Here is a 23,020-nt window from a genome sequence, read left to right as displayed (position 1 = left end):
AACACCAAATAAAAAGCTTCTCAGCTACTAATGCTGTAACAGTGACACGCAGACCAGCAATTCGTCTTCATTTTCTTGATAGAAGTCTTGTGACTACTACATCTTTATGTATGTCCCATCAGACATACATTTTGGGAAGATTCCTGGGAATTAAATCTAAGCTAAGCCCTCTTCCACAGATCCAATTTGTTTTCTCAAGTATAAAATCTCATTGAAATATCTAAGGTCCAGCAACTCATCAGCAATCCACTCTAAGTCATTAACATAAAACACTGGAGAGAAGAGTACCTCTGGGAATCATGACTCAAACATATTCAGATTTCTCGAACTCCCTTAGTCCATGTCATTGAAAAAGATGCTGTCATCTCGTAAAAYAATGTTTGAAAAAGTATCTGCTAAGCAAACATGAACAAAGGTATTGTTGGCAATTGAGGAGATGCAATTACAGAACACCCATCAGTTAATTTTGAACAGGTACTGCACTACACAAGGTCAGCAGAAAACCCTGACTACAGTATCATTACCATGACAAGACTTGTTTGAATCAAGAATTTTAGTTTCCATTATCATCATATTAGCCTAAAACCAGAGTTGGGGAATCTCTTGTGCTGGATTAATTTCAGGGTTTATAAAGGCATTTATATACCATCTGATTACTACCTAGTCTCTAAACAAGGCTGCAGATAGCTTATACTGCTCTTCAGAGCACAAGGTTCTTATGCTTCTGTCAACGGCTGTCACTGTATGTGATGCTGTTCTAAGCCATGCTCATTTATACCATCCCCATCTTATTTTGTATGCAAATTTTCCTTTATTTAAGTAATCACCTCTGTATCTCTGCCAACAGACAGAAATACATTTCTGAAAAAAAAACAAGTAGTATAACTCACGATTATTACTCACTTCAACAGTGGTACAGTAAATTGCTTTAAGAAATATCTGTTTAACAAAAAGAAAAATCCCTCCAACTAGGGACATACAAAAGCAGGGCTTTTTTTCATTCTTTGTAAATCAAAATACACAATATGCTGTACTGTGTAACATTATTCATACAATTCATTAAAATTCATTAACTGCATATGCAGATGACAAATGAAAATATATACTCTTACATCTACCAAAGCCAAAACAACTGAGAAAAAGAATAAAAGAAGAAAAGAGGGGCATCTTGACATAAACAGTGTCCAGAAAGGGATGAAAGGAGAATTTAAAATTCAACTATTAAAGAAAGAATTATACTTTTTCTGGAATACCAAAGGACAGTGAGAAACTGATAAGTATGATCCTGCTTAAAAAAGAAAGAGAACGCAATCAGGTAGCAAGCTAGGGCACTTGACTGCTAGAAACACCAGAAGATACGCAATTTCAGACAGACAGCCTATCCATAGCCAGTTCATACACATTTTGCTTTGCCTCCTATATCTGACTTCTGGAGTACTGCACTCTGAAGAATAAATGCCAATTCTGATTGTGTACAGGCATATTAATTTTACTGTATTTCATTCTTGTTTTGATCAGAGGAATCAGTAACCTTCATACCTGAACCCAAATGGAGTTGGAATCTTAAGAAATAATGCAATACTTATCAGAGAAGCATAGGCAGAGTTTCTTCCTTAGAGATAAGAAAGTTAGCACTGGAGAACTTAGTTCAATTGTACTTTAATCCAAAATTCTGAAGATTTTATAATAAAAAGAAAGAAGGTGTTAAATAAATAAAGAAAGAAGGCCTGTTTATGAACACCTGCCTCTAAGCTAAAACGCTCATACTTGGTTACATTAGTCACGTTTCCGCAATATTATATCACACACTACATTAGTAAAAAGCTTCTGAAAATGTCAGTGATTCCCCTTAACTACTATTTTCTTCTTGCAGTCTCTTTCAGCAGTTTTATTACAGAAAAAAATCTACCACATGAGTTAGTATGTCTGATGAATGACCCTTACTTACCAACACAGGCTGCTATCTTGAGTGCAAAAATATCAAGAACATCACACTTCAAGATGGAAGGAGTTCTTGGCCCTTCCTAAATAAGGGATGGAATCATCTGATCAAATTTCATCAAATTTCTTCCATTTTTTCATTACCGAAAAACAAATTTTCACTGTGTATATCTTTTGCATATCTAAAATAACTACTTTGCTGAACTAAGAATCTTTTTGAAACTCATAATAAACTGTCTTAATTTTATCTTGCTTCTACAATCACCTGCCCTCACAAGTACCCAATGGACTTTCTCTATGAAGATGGAGGTTAAAAAATATAAAGAATATCAAGTTCAGACATCTCAACTTCAGTGTTCAAAGAGAAATTTTATCCTTACTTTATGATAGAAATATGCTCAGATAATTGGATCAGCCCAACATTTTCAGATTTTCATCAGTGCTTTACCTGATTCAGTTTGTGCATTTTCATACTCACAGAGAACTAATCACCTTTTTGGAATTTCCTCTGGATAGATTAACCTCCTCCTTCAGCTCTTTTTTTTTTTTAATATTTATTAATTTATTATGGTAAAAGTCTCAATGCACACTAAAGTCATAAGGATTCTTCCCCACCCATCTTTGTGTAATTAATACTATTAGCTCAAAGAACACATATTGTTGAGAATCCTGAAATGGAGCCAATTGGTCTGAAGGACCTTCAAATTTCAGAGAACATACTTTACAGATATAGTAACTTGTCTTCCTCAATGGAATAATAACAGTAATAGCGTTTAAGCAGCTTTGTCTCTCCAGTTTAGACCCTAAATTTGTCCTTCGAAGATTAACTTCCAGAGATTTTCATATCAAAGTCATACCCCTTCAAGTTTTCACTGAAGATGACAGCTATGAATCACAAACTGTTTTTGCCTATAAGCTAAGCTCCATACCCCTAACTGCAGTGACATAGCACTTGTAGGTCTTTGTTATTTAACTTTACTATATGACTTTGAGTCAGTAATTCTCAGCACCTATTTGTCTTGTAACTCCTGTAAAAAACTTTCTCTGACCTAGTTGTCTTACTTGGGGCAGTACTGATAGTACAGAAAAAAAGAGTAGACTAGAAAAGCCTGTCCTGGACTTGCTTCATTTGCCTGAACATTCCCTGACTCTTAATTAAGTGTTCTTCCTGTGGCACTTGTTTGAATTGAAGGAACAAAGGGAAAATTTTACTCCCACGTTTTGTTTTCTAGCAAGAATGATTGAAATGGCTTAGAAAACAGTGTCCTGTTCAGTTTTCTAGTCAACTATCTAAACATTGTCATTACATTTGTCCTAGGTGCCCATCTTTCACGTCTAGAGATGTAATGTTTGGCAACTGCTTGCTACTTTTGATACCTATTTCAAAAATCCTTTGGAGTTCCATTCTATTACTACAAAAAGACAGGCAATAATATTTTTCCTAAAAAAATCATTCATCCCTTAGCGTTCCTCTTTCATAGTTTTATAATTTGAGATCACTACATAGTTGCAATTCATTTGCTTCAAAGTTTTTCTCTATAGGATTAGAGTCACACATATTATTAAATTGGTGCAGAAGGATCAGAATCTTCATTGTACAAGCATGCAAAACGGTAAACTGGAAGCACAATTACTATGAACTAAGACAGCCAAAGACTAATTTTGTCAGGTACAAATAGTAACCTGGGGACAGCAGACTGTCACACTGTTTGGGTGATGTTTACATATAAACTGAGTATACTGAAGAAGCCTAACATTCAGTGTCAGCATGTCAATTGCTAAAGGAAACCTTTTTTAAATTCTGCTGGAGAAATGCAGTGTTTGTACTGTGCATCTCTTACTACTTCATCAGTTGAAAACAGCATCTTAAAGTAATTTTCCTTTCTCACTACTGAGCAAGAGAAAAGGATAGTATTTCAAGTCAGGATAACAGGTTAAAAATACAGTTAGGAAAAAAGCAAGATCTTTGACATTTAAGCTTCATTTTGGTTTGTATTGATGCATACTATATTTTAGAACTAAACTCTGCTCAGTTTTTGAACTAGTCAGTCAAAATTTTTAATAACAGCCACAGAAGAATTTATACCACAGAAGAATTTTAACTGCCAGCACATCATTAAGTCAAAAAGGACCTGTTCCTTACAAAAGAATTGCAAAAATTTGTGGTTGATGGGTATCCAGGTTAAATATGTCACCATTAGATGTTTTTTTCAAAGATCTTCTGAAACAGGTTGAAAGATGATTAGCCTAGAAACTTGACTTTCTACAAAGTCTATTGAACTCACCATCTATGTGACCATCACTTCTTCCACTTTAGCAGGTTAAAAAGGAAGAGATATTTACAATCTTAAAAAAATCTTAAAAATCTTAAAATGCTGTTCCCTTAAAAAAAGGAACAGCATCCAATTTATACTGCATTTACCTATAGACTTTTAACACTGATGTCCATGCTTCAGAAAACTTACAAGTGAGCTGATTGAAAAGTCAGGCGAGAAAACCCATTTTTACTGGGCTATTTTTGGGTCTTTTGTGTTCTAGCAAAATACATTAAAATAACAGAAAGACTGCTTCAGTTACACTGAAGCACCAAGGACTGCTAATATTATTTGAAATTACAGTTTCCTTGAATGTGAAAAAGTATAAAAGACCAAATAATTCTTACAACTGATGTCTCAATTCCACCAGAGGAGAAATTAAGTGAGAAATCTTGTCCACAGAACCACATTTACTCATTCACCAAAATAACTGTCTATTCAAGAGATTCATAAAAGTTCATAAAATGTGTTCATGGTTCATTACTAAACCATGAACTTATTTAAATTTCTTTTATCAGATTTACTTTCTTCCAGAGTAGAAAGAAAACCGCAACACTTGGATCTTCTTAGAAGTTTTAGGAAGGAAGTAAAGACTGTTCTCTACTTTGAGCCTTTAGGCTTCTTTTCTCCAGATCTTACCCTTCCACRTATTTTAAGAGAACTTTTTAAATATTTGAAGGTATTAAGATTTCCCTTTTCCCTCCTGTGAAATGGCAGCTCTTCTCTCCACCAGAAGAAGAAAGACTCCCTTTTCAACTTAAGATTTGCAACTACACAATAAATTCGGTGTACTCATACCAGACAAGGAGCTGGGAGCTCTGTCGAATGAAGAATCTGCRCCTGATGAACCAAAGTCATGCATGAGCAGCCCAAGGAAGAGGCAAATATTAGCAGTGGAGATGTCTATCCTCTTATCTATGGAGGTTTCCTGTTTGCTGAGAATTTGGATTCAGGATACTGCTGAAAGACTGCTGAGACTTGCCCGGACTATCACCCCTTGCTGCTCTTCTACGTAGGAATCAATGATACTGCCAGAGAAACCTGAAAAGTAGCAGGTATGACTACATGGCCCCAGTGGTGATGGTTAAAAGCATAGGGGCCCAGGTAGTGTCTCCCTGACCCTGCCAGTAACAGGCAGGAGGAGGAATGAACGGATTCTGAGCCAACTACTGGTCACACATCAGATGCCACCAATAGGGTTTTAGTTTCTAAAACTATGAGATCCTCTCAGAGGAGGTCTAGGGATCCAGGATTGCCTGTAAGAGACAAGATTCACTTAAGTGGGACTAAAACTCCTTTGTCAACAGGTTGGCCAATCTGGTAAGAAGAGTTTTAAACCAGGAACAATGTGGGATTGAGAAGATGACCAAATATCAAGCAACAAACTGGTGAACTAGGTTGGTGGCAAAAGGTGCTGCATGGTGTGAACATGAGGAGCTTGTAATCAACAGGTCAGACCCGAAATGGGATAATCCCTAAGTGTACACACATAAATGAAGAGATGCATAAAGGACATCATTATGAGGAAAGCTCTCATCCCTTTCTAGAAAATCAACATGCTTGGATGCCTCTCTGAAGTGCCTATACACTAACACATGAGGCATGAGGAAGAGCAGGAGGAATTAAGAGTCTTTTTGCAGTTCGGTGCTACAATATCTTTGGGATCACAGAAACAGCACAGGCAGCTCACTTGACTACAGCATTAAAATGAATGAATACTGGTTCTTTGGCAAGGACAGGCCAGGAAGTCGTGACGGGGAGTTGTCTTTTATGTGAGAAAAAAGCTGGAACACATGAAGCTCTGCCTGGGGTGATGAGCCAGCTGAGAGCTTTAAGTCAGGATCACCAGCAAGACCAGCATGGGTGACACTGCTGTATGTGTCTGCTACATACTGCCTCATCAGGAAAAAGCAGTAGATGAGGCCTTCTGCAGATAACTGGAAGAAGTTTCACATTTCCAGGCCCTGATCATCATAGGGGACTTTAACAATCCTGATACCTGCTGAAGGGACAACCCAGCAGGGCACTAGCAATCCAGGATGTTTCTGAAGTACATTGATGACAACTTCCCAACACAAGTAATCATGGGACCAGAAAGGAAAGATGCTCTGCTGGACCTGATTTTTATTTTTTTTTTTTTTTTTTTTTTTTTTTTTTTTTTTTTTTTTTTTACAAACAAGAAGGAACTAGCCACAGATGTTATGGCTGGGGTCACTTGGGTGCAGTGGCTGTGAGACAGTGGTGTTCAGGATCTTTGACAGGAGGGAGGAAGGCAAAAAGCAGGATCACAACCCTGACATCAGCAGAGAAGATTCTGGCCTCTTCAAGATCTGCTTGGAAGAATCCCATAGGACATGGCTCCAGGGAAGAGTCGAGGGGTCAGGAGAACTAGTTAATTTTCAAGGATCACCTCCTCCTGGTTCAAGAATGGTGCATTCCAATAGGCAGCAAATCAAGCAGAGCTAACAAGAGGCCTGCATGGATGAAGAAGAACTCCTGACTAAACTCAAACAGAAAAAGGAAGCACACAGGAAGTGGAAAATGGAACAGGTCACCCAGAAAGAATACAGAGGCATTGTGCAAGCATACAGGGATGGAGTTGGGAAAGTTAAAGTCCATCTGGAGTTGAATCTGGTGAGACATATGAAGGACAAAGAGCAAGCGCTTCTACAAGTACATCAGCAAGCAGATCATCATCAAAAAAGACGACTAGGGAAAAGACTTACTCTCACCGGAGAAGGATCAGGTTATGAAACATTTAACCATCCTGGACATGCACAAGTCCACAGCACCTGACAGCATGCACCCACAAGTGCGGAGGCAGATGGCCAATGTCACTGCAAGGCCACTCTTGATAACCTTTCAAAAGCCATGCTGATCAGGAGAGGTTCCTGAGGACTGGACAAAAGCAATTATCACTCCTGCCTTCAAGAAGGGCATGAAAGAAGACTGAGAAAACTATAGGCCAATCAGTCTCACCACCATTCTGGTGGAGATAATGGAACATATCCTTCCGGAAACAATTTCCAAGCACATGAAGGACAACAAGATGAGTGAGAGTAGTCAGTATGGATTTTTGAAGAGAATAATCATAATTTAACCACCCAAACAGCCTTTTGATGAGAAGAGTGGTTTGGTGGGTAAGTGGAGAGCAGGGCACGTTGCTTACCTTGACTTCAGTAAGGCTTTTGACACTGTCTCCCATAACATTCTTACAGACAAGCTGAWGAAGTACAGGTTAGATAAGCGTATAGTGAAAAATGGCTGAACTTCTGGGCTCAAAGGGTTGTGATCAGTGGCACGAAGTACAGCTGGAGGCCCGGTGCAAGTACCCCACCCCAGGGATTGACACTGGGGCCAATACTGTTTAATAGCTTCATTAATGACCTGGGTGATGGGACAGAGTACACTCTCAGCCAGTTTGCACACATTGCAAAACTGGGAGGACTTACTGATATATCAGATGGTGGTTCTGCCATTCAGAGAAACCTCAACAGGCTGAAGAAAAAGGCAGGGAGGAACCTCATGAAGTTTAAAAAGGGAAGTGTAAAGTCCTGTACTGGGAAAAGAGTAACACCATGTACCAGTACAGGCCAGGAGCTAGGCACCTGGAGGGCATCTTTGCAGTGAAGGACCTGGGGGTGCTGGCAGACACACAGATGACCATGAGCCAGCAACATGCCCTTCCAGTAAAGAAGGCCAACAGCATCCTGGGTTGCACTAGGAAGAACAGTGCTGGCAGGCTGCATGATGTGATTCTTCCCTCTCCTCAGCACTGAGGAGGCCACATCTCAGTGCAATATCCATTTCTAGGCTCCCTAATACAAGACATACATGGACATACTGCAGGAAGTCCAGCAAAGGACTACAAAGGTGATTAAGGGACTGGAGCATCTCTCATACCGGGGAGGTTGAAAGAGCTGGGACTGTTTGCCCCGGAGAAGAGGGCTCAGGAAGGGATCTTACTAATGTCCATAAATATCCGATGGGATGATGTTAAGATGACAGACTGTTCTCAGTAGTACCCTGTGACAGGACGTGAAAAACAAGAAACTATTTAAATAAAAGAAAAAGTTTTATTGTGTTTTACTGAAGACTGGCACAGGCTGTCTTCCCATCCATGTGGGTCAGACTCTACATCCATGGAGCTCCATCCTGCTTTGAGCATGGGAGTTAAACTAGATGATATCCAGAGGTGTCTTCTAGTCTCATTTATTCTGTCATTATATGTTTATTTCATGTGAAACAAAGAAATTCTAATGGAAAGCTGTTTCTGTCTATTCTGTAACTATCTAGTTACATCATTCCAGTCTGCAGCTAGATTAGAAATACGCATCCTCTTCAAGTTGAAAAGAATAAAATTTATCTCTAAGGGTCTTTTTATAGGTCTTTAGGAACTGATACACTCCATTTGGACAGCACTCTTTGTTAAGTGCTGATCAAGCTTCTAAGGAAAGGGGTTTTTAAAAAAGAAAAGAAAAAAAGTTGTGCTTCCGTGAAAACATGTAAATCTGGATACGGATCAACTACATTTCAGATGCTTATCTCTACTCCTCAAAAAGAAACAAAGAACTTCGAAACAATCACTGTCAAGTACAGGTAACAGTTGAAAACAAGCATCTTTACAACATTTCAGTCTCAGAGTGTACACATAAACATCCTAGACTAATGCATCCTAGATTAACATTATCCTATTTGATTTTTAAGTCCAAAAGAACTAAATCATTACATAGCATAACAGCATTCTTTCCTTCCACTTACTGTTAAGAATGCAATGTCCTTGCATGCTACTAAATTGACAGACCATTCAGTTTCTCATAGAAGTTTTGTGCACGGAATTCGGCAATTCTAACATGCGCCATACTGAATTCACTTTCCAGCACTGTCTAGGGCCAATATTTCACCTTGCACTCACTCTAACTGTTTAAAAAAATGTTTAAGTATTTTGAACTTACAAGCTTAGTACTAACTCAATTTACTTACCAGGAAGACTAGCCTTGAAGAAATATTTAATCTAAAAATGCACTTTTTTTCAAACGTTTTCATTTAAGAGAATCATCTGAAGCTATGGAAAAAAAAGTTGTTAGTCACATTTCAGATTAAAGTGCTGTCTAAACTGAAGAAAAGCCACATGTTTGTGGAATACCATCCAAGTTTTAATTAAAATACACTTAAATTCAAACAAACCTAGAGATAATAAATCTGTATTTAAATTAAGTACATCTGTTCTTACATTTTTTGAAGAACCTGGGCCATCACAACCCCATTCGTTAAATCTTCCACGGTCTGGCATGGTGCCTCAACATTAAAGGTCTGGATCTGAGGGAGAAGGAAGAAAGTTATCTTGTTTTATCTAAATGCCAACAGCTTTATTCAAAATTAAAAAATGAACTACATAGTATATAAGATAGAGGAGTAAAAAGAACATATTTGGTGTATGGTTAGGAACTAGAATGTTTCAGATTTAATAGCAATAAAGGAAATGAACTAATGACACAGCTTAATACTTTTATATTTGCAAACAAAAATACTGCGAGCTGTGCTACTAATCACAATAGCACATTCCCGAAAGGGGCAATTTCCCAAAGCATTTTCTACTGCAGGAACAAAATTTGAAAGGCACTGGGCCTTTTTTTTTTTTTTTTTTACCTCCCATTCAAGTATTTCTGAAAATTTTAACTCTCTCAATGAACGTATGTAAGAAACTTGGCTTTTAAAAATAACGCTAACCACTCAAAATTTTCACATGCTCTGCATGATCATAAGATAGCACATAGAAAGGCATGCATAATCCAAACTTAATTTCTCTCTACTATCAGAGGAAGGAAGACAGAATAATGCTGTTAAGCCCTAATAAGTCTATACACTAATATTTCCCTAATTACTTAATTATTACAGTGACAGACATTGAAGTCCACAAAATGAAAAGTCTATGGTCTTCAGACGAAGATTAAGATACAAAAATAAGTTCAAGTATTCATAAGTTTAAAAGCAGAAAGCCAAAGACCATATGACTGAATGTTTTTTGAAATAATTACTTATGACTAGAGATGTTTTAGTTTGTAACAAAATTTGCTCTACAGATTGGGCAATAAGCACATATACTGAGACAGAGTTATTTTTCTGAGCAAAGCATGTAATATCCTTAAAAATAAAGAATTACACAAAAGCAAGAATTATCTCCTACCTCAAAACACTCAACATACATATTTATTTCTCTATGGCTTTTATTCATCTCCATTTTCACGCTTAAAGCCTACAGACTATTGGAAATCCTTTCCCATTGTATCAGCAGCTAATGCACAAATATATGAAGCAAAACTCTTTCTCCCTTTTTATCCCTGATATGAAACAGAGCCCTCCTTTTCAGCACAGAGTCTTTTCTTACAGCCTAAGTTATATGAGCATTTATTTTAAATGACTGTTTTTAAGGGATAACATTGAGTTTTGTAAAAATACAATTGATGATGTATCATTTGGAGGCCATCTGCCCAGCTCTCTCTCTGCTGTTATTCTTCTTCCAGGAAAGCCTGAGCTTCTTTGTATGAAGCACTATTTTTGCACCCCAGGGACAAGAAAGCCTAAAAGACAGCTTGCTGCTTCAGGCTACCTTAACCTCCAACCTATCAACCATTCTTTCTGAACATAATGTACAACTATTTGTTATTTAACAGTACTTGAAATATAATTGCAGGTCAAAGCCATTCCCCAAGAAACATCCTCTAGTTACATATTTTGCAATACTAGGCAGCTAACAACACTGTTACAGTGTGGCTGCCAGTGTAAAATCTTGCCTATCTTTCCTCACAGAGAATGCCCTCAAAAATCAAGCGCACAATATCCAGATACTCATAGTTCCTTGGAAACCTCAAATAAGCAGTCTAGCAACAGAACTATTCAAAATTTTAGAGAATATTTACATGAATGTTCCATTCTTTTCTTTACTCAGCAAGAAGAGGTTCTGCATTTAATTAGAAAAAAGCAGCAAGGATATCCATGAAGAGCTAGGAGGAGGAGCTCAGAGCATATTCATTGAGCAAGCTAAATAACTGTGTGGCATCCAGAAAAAAATTGAAAGTGATTTCAATACATCAGATCAAGCAGACCTTCCTACAGCTTGGTCTGAGCTAGCCAGAAAAAGTAGCTCCTCATTCCTCCTCCAGAAAACCAAGGAGCCATCACAGATTTCCTAAATTCTAGGTGAAAATAGGGGCAGGTGGTTGGGAAAAAAAGATGACATCACATGATATATAATCAAATTGCTGTTTTTTCAAGAACTTGAATAATGTACTTACAGTCTCTGAACTGCTGCTGAACTATTGGAAGAATACAAACTCCACTCAATGCATTCTGTGTCTGAATCCACAAAGTCAAGTAACACACTAAACAATACTTTCTAGTGAAAAAAAAGCTGCAGTGGGGTCACACATACTATTGTGTGAAGTTCAGGGTACTACAGGAATAAAATCCTCAAGCATAAACATGAAATTAAAACCTGCTTCCAATTTTGCATATTATGACCTTAATAAAAAACAGAATTTCAATCACTTAACCTACCACACAACAGCCAAAACAAAACCGCCTTTAAGAACACTACTATGATTTTTCGAAAATAAGACAAAACAAAATGCTATTTTCAAATAAACAATACTGACATTGAGGAGATTTTCACACATACTACAAGCTTATCACACCTTGTCAAATTCATTACTGTAGGCTTCAGGGATGAAGCCTCCCTCCTCGAGTAAATAAAAACACAGGTAGGAGATATCAATACACACAGAGCATAGAGAAAGGAAGATTGCTTAGTCTACTTCCAGGACACAAACACAAAGATGCATCTCTGCTATATTGTGACTAACTTTATCATCATACTTCCCCAATACTTCACATACAAAAAAAAGGGGCAAAACAGATGATAAGGACCAATACGGCTCAGATAGCCAGTCCAAACTCTTTTCCACAGACATATGTGCAAGACTGCCACAAAGGACACTAACAGTTTCTGTAGTTAGATAACACAGACTGGAAACAAAGATTAAGAAGTAATCATATGGCTTGTTTCTTCATATGCATTTTATTTTTGTAAAAAATGCCTTTGTTTGCACAGGTGAGGAACACATAGCATAACATTTCCACTACAACAGCAAATTTATGTAATATAACCTATATTTAGCTCTTGCAGCAAAGATACTGCATTTTTTTCATATCAGAGACTTCCATACATACATAATGAAAGCAACATTTTTTTCTTCAAAAGACAACTACATAGAACAGCTTTATAAATTGATATCAAAGTTGAACAACGAGTCCATTTCCAAACAGTTCTGCAAAAAGCTAAACTACTCTAAGAAGCAGTTGAGTTTATTTTCCAGAAAGAAGAATAAGTAGCATATGGCAATGCAAACACTGGGTCCAGCTTTGGAGATAGAGCAGTAAAWACTTTTTTTGTGTGCCTCCAAGCACTTATACAGTAACGGCTGCTGAAACACTGCCCTTCCTGTACATTGTAATGTACTTCCCCCTGGAAAAACGTTCTCTTATCCTGCTGGAACTACTCCCACTTCTTGACTGTTTTCAATACAGTTTTGTTCCCCAAAGTTGTAAATTCCTTCCCATTTCCTGTTATCAACCTTTTTTCCACTTCTGGTGCCACTTTACATAGCCTTGCCAACTCACACTTATAGAGTCTGGAAACAAACAAAAGAAAACATGCATCAACCACTATTCCTAGTAGGCCATCACACCTTCCATCAACTGTCATACATTGAGAACAAGAATAAGATTTTTTAGTATTAATCTAGAGCTCTCTGATTCAGACTGCTTTGAGCACACATTGTCAGTTTGTCTATAAAACTTAAAATTAGAGTAGCAGGAAAATCCTTCAAAGCAAAGGCAAGAAATAATATGGTGGATGTCAGCAGGGACTAAATAATACAATAATAGTACAAGGAAGTCAGGATCTTGAAAATCTGAGTTACAGTTCTAGATTATATATATATGACCAGTGAAGCTTTGTTAGCTACAGATAGGAGGAAAAAGTACATTCCATGAAATATACTCTTGATGTTGAGGTCAGAGAATGAACACATATAGTCTCCAAGACAGCACCTGAAGATGAAGATAGAATATGAACCATAATTTATAAAACTCTCCAGCACTTTAACCTCCTCAGCCCTAAAAGCCAATAAAAAACCCTGTTCTTTGCACAGTGATTATATCCAAAGCTCCGCCTTCTACTGCTGTTACAATTGCACAATAAATCTCTTATGCATTCTTTTGTAATAATATCCAAAGTCTATACTATAGGCCCTCAGCTGACAGTGTGTCATCGGTTGCCTTATGCACAAATCAACAAAGTAACGCCCAGTGTCTAATTACTTATTTATCAAAGTCCTTTCCAACACTGAAGTGTCATGACATTTCAGAATAATTTATCTATTTTATTGCCTATATGTTTGGAACTGGCTATGTAGGCTTACATGAAGAGCCTATACCAAGCCTGTATTGCCACAAAAGGAAGGCAGATCATACAGCTAAGACTGCGGAAGGTGGCTAAAAGGAGTAAGAACAAAAAGAAACCAGACTTAGTAGGGTGGAAGGGAATCACTACTCAACAATGAGATTTATTCTGGCAATAGACAAGAATACTTGAAGGAGCAAACTGTCTGAGAAAAGTAAGGGAGGGTGTCTACTTCTATGCTCATACAAGACAGTGATTCACTCTGTTATTAGCAAGATTCACAAGAACTCCACTAGAGTGCATTTTGCTGAGCACCACAGTTGGAGAAAAATAGACCTTTTATGTTTTTCAGAAACATACCTGATACTGCTTACCTGATACTGACAGTTGCTCATACTCAGTTTCTGAATTCTCATATCAGGCCAGATCTGTCAAAATGAGATTTGTATTCCTATCCTATAATCAGATCCTATGCTCCAGGGTAATTTCAGTCAAGCTTCTTGACTCATTTTTCCTCCTCCTAGTTGGCAACAGTGCTATCTTCTGCTTGGATAATCAAAACAGAAGTCATTTTTTCATGCTCTCTAAGACAGCAGTAGACCAACTGAAACAAACACGATCCAGACTCTCAGACAAGCAGTGATTTTATTCCAGGACTTGGATTTCTGGATGTTTTCACCAGTCTTTACATTGTCAGAGTTTCCTTATCAAAATCTCAAGTGTTACTCTGCAATTCAAATTTATGTTAGGTGCTCAAATGGCCAAACATCAAATGGCAAGGGCAAACTGGCTGGCCCTGGTAAGGATTTTTTCCCTTTTCAGGGAGAAGGACTTGGGTGTAGTTTCTTTTAATTCCCTTCTCATTATATAAACTGTTGTTGATTACAAATACCTGAACAAGTCAGATGTCAAAGTCATGAAAGATCTCCCTCAAAATCTTCCACTTGCAGCTTAAGTTGTTCACAAATAAAGTACTTCCTTCGTACTGTATTACCCTCTGGAGGAAATGAGGTGCAGAAAGTAAAAAAGGCACTTTGACTAAAGCATATTTACCAACACAGTATAAGATGGGAGAGCAACAACAGCATAAAAGAGTTATAGCTAAACTTTCTTGGCACTGTCACGGAATTGCTACAAAATGATTTGTCTAGGTCTGACACAACTGAGCAGACTTTTAGTTTGAAGGGTGCTTGATTTAACCATTTCAGCAACATACATAAGAAAACAAGCTAATCTACAAATTCCTAGGTTAAAGAGGATTGTACTCTTATCTTCAGATGAAAGTCAGTGAATAGACTAATGAAAAAAGAAGCATTTGTCATGGTGATAAAATGAAGACATGGTACCTAACAGGAAAACCTAATGTAATGGCCTAAACATTTTTTTTTCCTTGAGGTACTTAATCATACTTTCTTTTAAAGCAATACTTCCTCTTTGATTTTTTCCCATTTTCGCAAAAGCTGTTGGTAAGTGCAAACTGACAGAACATTACTCCAATACACATTTATAAGATACATACATACACACACATTCCAAGCACCAATGCATTTTAGAAACCCAATGAAAAAAGCACCATTTAAGACCAGAAACGTCATCATACAGAAGAAAACATGAACAGCAGAGTTTACAGAGGTGAATCACCAGCTTCCTCTACTGATAAACAAACTGTAAAAAAAAATATATATATCTCTATAACCCGAAGTTCATCAAATAACACGATTACACTAATTCAGCATTCACTACTAACCACAAGAAGTACAGGATATCTTTTGTCTCTCTGACTAGCAGTAGTCTAGATAACAATAGAGCCCACAGAATCATGATCCATGAAGTTTTACTAAGGAAGGATAATGAAATCGTTCTCTAAAAACAGATGTCAAATACAAGTAACTAAGTAATGCTCAGTGAAGTCTAGAAGAAAAACATTTGAAAACATAATGGAGGATTAGTAAAAATCTCAACAGCACCAGGAAAATATGCCCAAATTGATCCTTACTAAGATAAAGTACATGTAGCAATGAAAAGGCTTTATTTGATGGCTTAAAGCAAAGCAAAGTCCTTTAACTTCTTGGAGTGTCTAGAGACAAAAACATAGCATACTAGCACTCCAGATTTATAAATATTTCTAACACTACCTTAAAAAGGGTGGATGAACACAGATGACAGCTTTGCCCTTGTAAAATACAGAAAAAGAGGAATAACTATTTAAAGCCCACAATTCCACCCTCTTACAGCTGTAATTTAGATGAAAAGTGCTATCTTTATTGAGAGGTAGAATAAAGAACACTCCTCCAAAAGCATTAAAGAGGAATTCAACAGCACTAGCTTGGACTGAAATATCATCTACCCAAACTTTCTGATCAGCATGGAAACACCTAGTCTTTCACAGAATCATAAGAGTAAGAAGGGTGGAGGAGATAAAAATTTACTGCTAACTCTTTTTGATTCCCATTTTTCATCAAGCAGGCTAAGAAATTCCCAGCTTAACAGATTCTAGAATTAGTAACACAGATGTACAGCAGCACATCATCAAACTTATCATATTTTGAAGTTGAAGATTTGTTCATTTTCAGAATTTGTATTTCAGCACATACTTTCTTGGACTTCATGGAGACCATATAAATAATGTAGAACAAGGTCTGTTAGAGGTAGATCAAACTGCAGTATTTCCATCAGAAAGGTAAAGGTCATCAAGGAATAGGCTGCCATCTTTTGGCATTGTTCATACAGTGTATCAGCTAAACCACTCTACACTGATCATGTCTCATATTATTTTTCCTGATCACCAAAGGCAGCTATAAAATTAGTAATGACAACAATAAACTCTGTTCAAATCAAACACAAATATAGTTTCTATCTACTCCTATCTTAAGTAAAATTATGGATACCTTGCTGCTGTGGCAAACAGTCACTAACAGTTTATACAACTCTGGAAAGGGAAAGACTGCAGCTCATTTAATACTCTCTAAATCGTTTAAATTAATCTCTCCTAGATCTTCTAATGCCCCCAGAACATCTACCACACACAGTATGAACACAGACTTTGTGCTTAATGCTGGTATCTAAACTTACTACCCAGCCCAGGCAGACTTAGCTCCCAACAGCCTATAGGACTTCCAGAAAGAATAAAAGTACTAGCCAGAAGTTTGTAGCTGAATGGTGTAAAAAAGCCCTACTGATATAGAGACTGGAAAACATTATCATGAAATTTATAATGCAGCTATTTGTGCAATACTTTCTCCACTCTCAAAACGTTTCTTGCCTGCTGCAGTTGAAAAACTGTTACCCTGTGTGCCCAACTACTCCATTAAAACACAACTCCAGCTTTATATCCCTTTCAAAAGCTTTTGCCTGTTACATGCAGGACTGTGGAGCTGGCTGAACAGCCTCTTCTTTAACTTTAGATAGCTTTCCACCCACCATAGCTTTCCTCCTTTTTTCCATGCTGTCTCTTAATCATTGAGCTGACTGAGAAGCACTAAGCAACTCATAGGAAGGACTAGGTCACATATGGGGAAACAAGACAGCTAGGAAAACAGTGTATGACAACTCTGCAGGGTAGGAAACCATTACCAGTGGGCAGAGGGAGGAGTTGCCTTAATCCCTTTCTCTGTGAGGCGCGACTTGCCAAGCTGTTGGCAATACAAGCCACAGAAGAGACACTCTCACCCTCTTCCCCTCACTGACAGAGGCCCATTCCTGTCTTAACCTTGTGCTAGTGTCACCCAGAGGTGGCCAATAACCAATTTTCTAATTGATGCTTTGAAATTCCAAATTAAATTGATTAAGCAACTCCACACTTAAGACTCTGAAACTGGAGCAAAAGCAAAGTTGCTTAAGCTATTATGAAACTGTCACAGTACTCAAGAGTCTCCAGCTCAGTCAAGAAAGAAGATACCAGCAACTGCAATCAAGTCTTGGAGACATTTTCTTCTCCCTCCCCTGCTGCATACTTTCAATGTCTGCAATTGCTCTACTGAAGTTAAAGATAAAAGCTGTCAGTATGAAGTACTTTTGATGGACCAGTAAGAATAGAGTGCTAGAATATCATCTTCTAATTTAATAGCCTCAAAACATCCCACAATAAATAGGATAATCCTGCAAAAATCACAAATTGAGTTTATCTCTCTGATCAAACCATTAACTATTTCAAAAGACAGTGGGAGAAGGTCCTTCTTCTCACCTCCCACCTTGAGACAAACAACATAACAGAAAAGGCTTTTCCTACATACTGTTTAGGGCTCACAGTTCTCAACAGAAAATCTGTTTCTTCTCCAAGTAGCAAAGGAAATAAGTGAGGAGGTAGAACCGGGATACTGAATGACATCAAAGGGATTTTTTCTTCAAAGTGATTGTTAGTACAGTACCACCACTATAAGGCATCTTTTCAGAAAAAGGGAAATTGAAAAAAGGCAGAATCTGGACAAGGCCCTGAAGAACCAAAATCTAAGACTAAGTCAAATGAACACATGAATTATGTCTACAGTTATCAACATGTTCAGTCTTTACTCTTGCTGTTGTTTCTTCCTGTATAGCATACATATAAAAAAATACATTATCATCTTCAATTATCATCTTCATACAGTATCAACTTAATGACACTTGTTCTATCACACGGTCTTCAAAAGAAGTAGTCTCCCTGTCTGAAGAGTAATACATCCAAACAGAATTATTTTCTTGACCTGCTGTAATCAGCAGCACAAACAGCCACTTCTGAAAAATTTATGTTTTATTCAACAGGTAAGAGATGCAGATGTTATGATACCATCAGAAGAAAATTAAACCCTACAGCTTTGTGGTCAGTGATCAAGAGCAGAGACTAATTTAAACAGGTTTAGCTAGTCTCCTGCAATCCTTGCATCTGCAGAAAATCAGAATAATACTTAGAAGTACAGACGTACAAAGATCAAAAACAACATAGTATTAAAAGGAGATAATTGGAGAGGAGGGGCAAAATACAGCTTTTTTAGTAAATTTTAGCATCTCTGACTCACTCTGGAAAGGAGCCTGTAAAACATTTGCAAACAAGCTTCCCGAGAAATGAAAAAATCTCTAGTTCAGCAGTTGCTCACATGGCCTCTGCATTTCCAATGAACATACGCAAATCCTTCCATTTGGGGAAGGGTCATCACACAGAAGACAGATATACTTTACTGAGGAAAGCTTTCAGCCAAAGAGAAGAAAGGATAAAAGGACTGATACCACATAAGTGGTCAAATGTGCTTTCAAAAGTTAAGGAAACCAAAACAGTGATTTTGAACTATATCTACAAAATTCCCATTTAAAAGAAAACACATCAACAAAACAAATAAAATAATACCAGCAAAGTAAGTATCTCAGTTCCTCTGTCTGCAGAAACTGTATTTGGCCTTTTAACCTTCAGGGTAGGAAGAGAAAGAAAGTAGACAAAGGTGCAAGTAGCTGGAGGCAGCATATGGCCAAAATAAATTAATAAAAGTTGCTTACTCTATCATGTGCAAGGGAGAGTTAATGACATTTCCACAACAGACTGCTACTTAAGATCAGCGAGCACTGACCTCTTTGAGGAATCCTGCTGTTTAAATACCAAGGCTAAGCAACCTCTACAGTATCAGATCTTACTTCTCCGTCAAAAGAAAATTTCTCAAGTTACATACTAACAAGTCTGTAGCCACCACTCTGATTTCCGACACTAGTATATTATAGTGCAACTGCCACAATTGTGTTTGAAAGCACAGCAGAGTCTTCAGGCATGACTCAGATGTATTTCAGTTAAAAGCACTCCAGACACAGCATACAATGCAGAATCTGAATCTTCCTATCTGAATCAGTCATAAGTTTTGAATAGAAAAGATGCTATAAACTTGTATTAGATATGCTGAAATAATATAGGTTTATCTCACAGCCACACTTTCCTAAACTGCTTTGGCTGCAATGCTGCTTGGACAACTATACTGCAGTGCCTAGAGTAGTCCTAGGAGAGACTTCTGAGAGATTTTTGATAGGGAATTAGTTCAGCAGTGACGGTGGTCAGCAAACACTGCCAATGCTTAGAAAAAATGACTCGGAGGTATCAGTAGCAAGGCTCCAGTCTTTCTCTCAGTTTCACTCCAGTTACCACTACTATCCCAGCTGCCTCAAAGAACCATCAGGGTCATCTGCTGAAATGGCAGAAAGCAAAAGCTCTCCCAGATGTTTAAAATCCCGAGGAAGAATGACTCAGAAAACTATGTGACAATGGTGTTAACCAATGAGACAAAGGAGATTGAAATTAATGCCTCAAGCTAGACCATAACACAAAGGCGAAAGAACAGAGGAGAGGGAAGTGAGAATAAAACAAACAGTCACAGGTTTGTTCTAGCTTGAAGATATCACATCTCAGGCAGGCAAGGAAGAAGGCTTGACTGATATTCTCATCAATCAAAATCATGAGTTGGCAGAGAGAGGAGCACTTTCAGCACTCCTACATCCATGCCAGCAGACACTTGGTTTAGGCTGAACAGGTTCTCAGACCTGCCTGTAGAGGCCTTGCCTATTCTTCTTGAAACATGGACAAACCAGATGAAGTACTTCTATATGCACATGAAGTCTTCTACAAGCAATCCAAGAGGTTAAACCAGTTCAAGAACTGCCAAGCTCTCCAGCATAATAAAGACTGGCCTTCTAAGATGTGCATAAACTGCAACTAAAACAACTCTGTTTTGCTATCTAAATGAGCAGTTTCCCCAAGAATCACTATGGCACTTCAGCAAAAATCCAATCAAAAATGTCTCTTATTCATACTGCCTACTGTTTCACTGAGGACAAAAAAAAAGATCACGGTCTCTTTTGCAAGTTTCCTGTATCTTGGAATAAGTACTTTCCCCCCTCTCCCCCCCCTTTTTTTTTACTGAACCAATTTCAAAGTCACCTTCATCCAAAAATATTGAAATTATTAAAATAATCCAAAGCTCCATATATTCAGCTAGGAAACACATGCTGACCATTTCTAATTCTATTTAAGAATTATTTATTAGTATTTCTGTTAAATAAAAACAGAAGTTAGTTTCTTGATTAGCCCAGTACATAAGGGAGTGTAGCAAATGGAAAAGGAAAGGGATCTTTACTGAGTATTCCAACAGAGGAGACAATATGCCAACTGGACAGCTTCAGGTTCAGGATCAAGGCATATGCATAACTTAGTACTGCTTAACTATGGTCACATGTCTACGTGACTGAGTACATAATTCCTACAGACAAAAATGTCACAATATTCTTTTTTCTTTTTTCTTTCCTTTTTTTTAAAATAGTTCTCCATTTTTATGTCTGTATTTTCAGGAGATTTCTTTGTCCAAAGGTCATCTTTCTTTAATGGTTCAGCTTTGTAAATAAAATGCAAATTGTTTCCAAAGATGACAAAATTTGCCACTCAAAAATTGATTGCTTTAACTCTTAAATATGGCAAGGGAAAAAAAAAAACAACAACAAAAAAACATTGTTTGGCTCTACTATCTTTCTTTGTAACACAAGAAAAGTCAACCAGTGTAAATACAGATTTCACCTAGACATACTTGTCCTCATCAGCTCCACAAACAAGAACTGTTGATTTTTATTTGCTAAATTAACGGACGTCAGCTTCCACTGGATCTGAACACATGCAGAAGCTGTAGATACAGTCCTTTGGAACACATATAGACTACTAGCTTGTACTGTGTTGACTCTACAATGAAGATGCCCCTCTTTCCCAGGAGAAATCACCGTCTTCTAACTCTTCCTCTGCATTTTGTGAACTCCTTCACTAGCTAGCAAACAGTTTAATCTTATGCAATCTTTTAAAAATAAATTGAAATATTATCACCTCAAAATCTGAACACCATTTTTAAGTGAGTATTAGAACATTTTTAGTCCTGAAATACTTCCAGTATACAGACTTTTGTACAAAGCATTTCAACAAAATATTCTCGAGTTATTAACAATTTTCTCCAATCTATGATTGAATAAACGATAGGATCAACAAGTTAAAACCACTGTTTACAGACCAGTACCACAGAACAGAAAATTCAGTATCTATCACTCTGCAGCACTTCATATATTTCTGTATCAGTCCACATGCAAACAACTGGACTCCTAGCAAAGAGATAGTCTGTTAGTTACTTGGAAAGTTAAGGAGTCAAGGCATTTGGGACTGGGACCACTTGTTAGGTTAGCATTCATCTTGCACTTCTCCCTGTGATGTGACTACTGCCAAACAGCACCAGAGGATGATATGTAAAACAGATAAAGCAATAGCACAGGGGAAGAAGGAATGCACAGGAAAAGATCTTCTTCCATCAACCCCCAACGAACCTTCTTTCCCCCTCCCCTCCATGATAAGCCTCTTGCTTAGCCTTTCTTCACCAGGATTCATACACATCTACTTCCTCATGAATTCCAACAGTAGGAGGACTTCCATTTCCTTCCCAACATCTGAAATAGAAATCATGGGAAGCCAAAAGCCAGACAGGCAGCCAATGCTACTGAAGGTGCAAGGGCTGGCAGAGACACAAAGGAAACCGAAATAGTTACTTGTTCCATTTATGTATATAAAGCAGGAGGGTAGCCAGGGCATTGTACGATATACTCTTCCCCAAAACCTCACTCTTCTGTGCATTCCAGGCCACTTACTCACCTTTAACCACCAATGAATCTCCCTTGTGTGTTCACTTTTGACTTTCACAGAAAAATCTAAGCTACCATCCCCCTATGATTTACTCATCACTACAGCTTTATCCAGCTCTGACTTTTCACAGACTTAAACAACAAAAAAAAAGCAAGTATTCCTTTCTTTCCAGCCACCAGTCACATTCCAGAGTTTCACGCATTCAGGGTATTCACTTGGCAGCAGTGCGGAGCTGCAGAGAGGAAAACCGCACAGCACGGGCAGTACCGGCGGACCCAAGGAGCTGGCGGGTGAATCCGCCGCCGTCGCAGCAAGGCCGGCAGCCGCGGAGCCCGCCTCGGGGCGCGGCCGGCGCCGGGGGCGACACCGGCAGGTGCTCCTGGCCCGGGGCCCACCGGGCAGCGGGAAGCCCGGCAACGTTCAGGCCGAGGGAGGTGGCGGACGGGAAGGGGGGCAGAGGGCGGGGGCGGCGGAGGGGGGCCCTGACTTCGCCGGCGACTCGAGGAGGAGACGGGAAGAAAGTTCCTGCGGCGAAAAGGCACGGGGAGCGGGGGTGGCGGAGGGAGGGAGGCCGGGACCGCCGCAGGCCGCGGCCCCGCCGCCTCCTTTGTTGGCGGGGGCAGCGTCGAGGCGGCGCAGCGCGGCCGCGGCAGGGCTCGGGCCCACCGGGCAGCCCGGCGGCGA

At 38.5% G+C, this 23,020-nt stretch overlaps 1 protein-coding gene across 4 annotated transcripts in view; it reads right to left on the bottom strand.

The window, feature by feature from the left end:
- Nucleotides 1-9,570, bottom strand: part of HOOK3 (hook microtubule tethering protein 3) — a 73,486-nt gene extending 63,916 nt beyond the window's left edge. For all 4 annotated transcript variants that reach the window (XM_085317594.1, XM_085317614.1, XM_085317603.1 and 1 more), the window contains exon 1: nucleotides 9,490-9,570. In XM_085317594.1, the coding sequence (XP_085173720.1) occupies nucleotides 9,490-9,512 (23 nt within the window). In that variant the 5' untranslated portion in view covers nucleotides 9,513-9,570. The remainder of the gene's footprint in view (nucleotides 1-9,489) is intronic.
- Nucleotides 9,571-23,020: the final 13,450 nt, after the last annotated feature.

Source organism: Rhea americana, unplaced genomic scaffold, assembly GCF_003343005.1.
Source record: "Rhea americana isolate MKP2758 unplaced genomic scaffold, rheAme1 scaffold_115, whole genome shotgun sequence".
NCBI lineage: Eukaryota > Metazoa > Chordata > Aves > Rheiformes > Rheidae > Rhea > Rhea americana.
The sequence above is the reverse complement of the archived record's forward strand: the minus strand, read 5'-3'. Positions and strand labels throughout refer to the sequence as shown.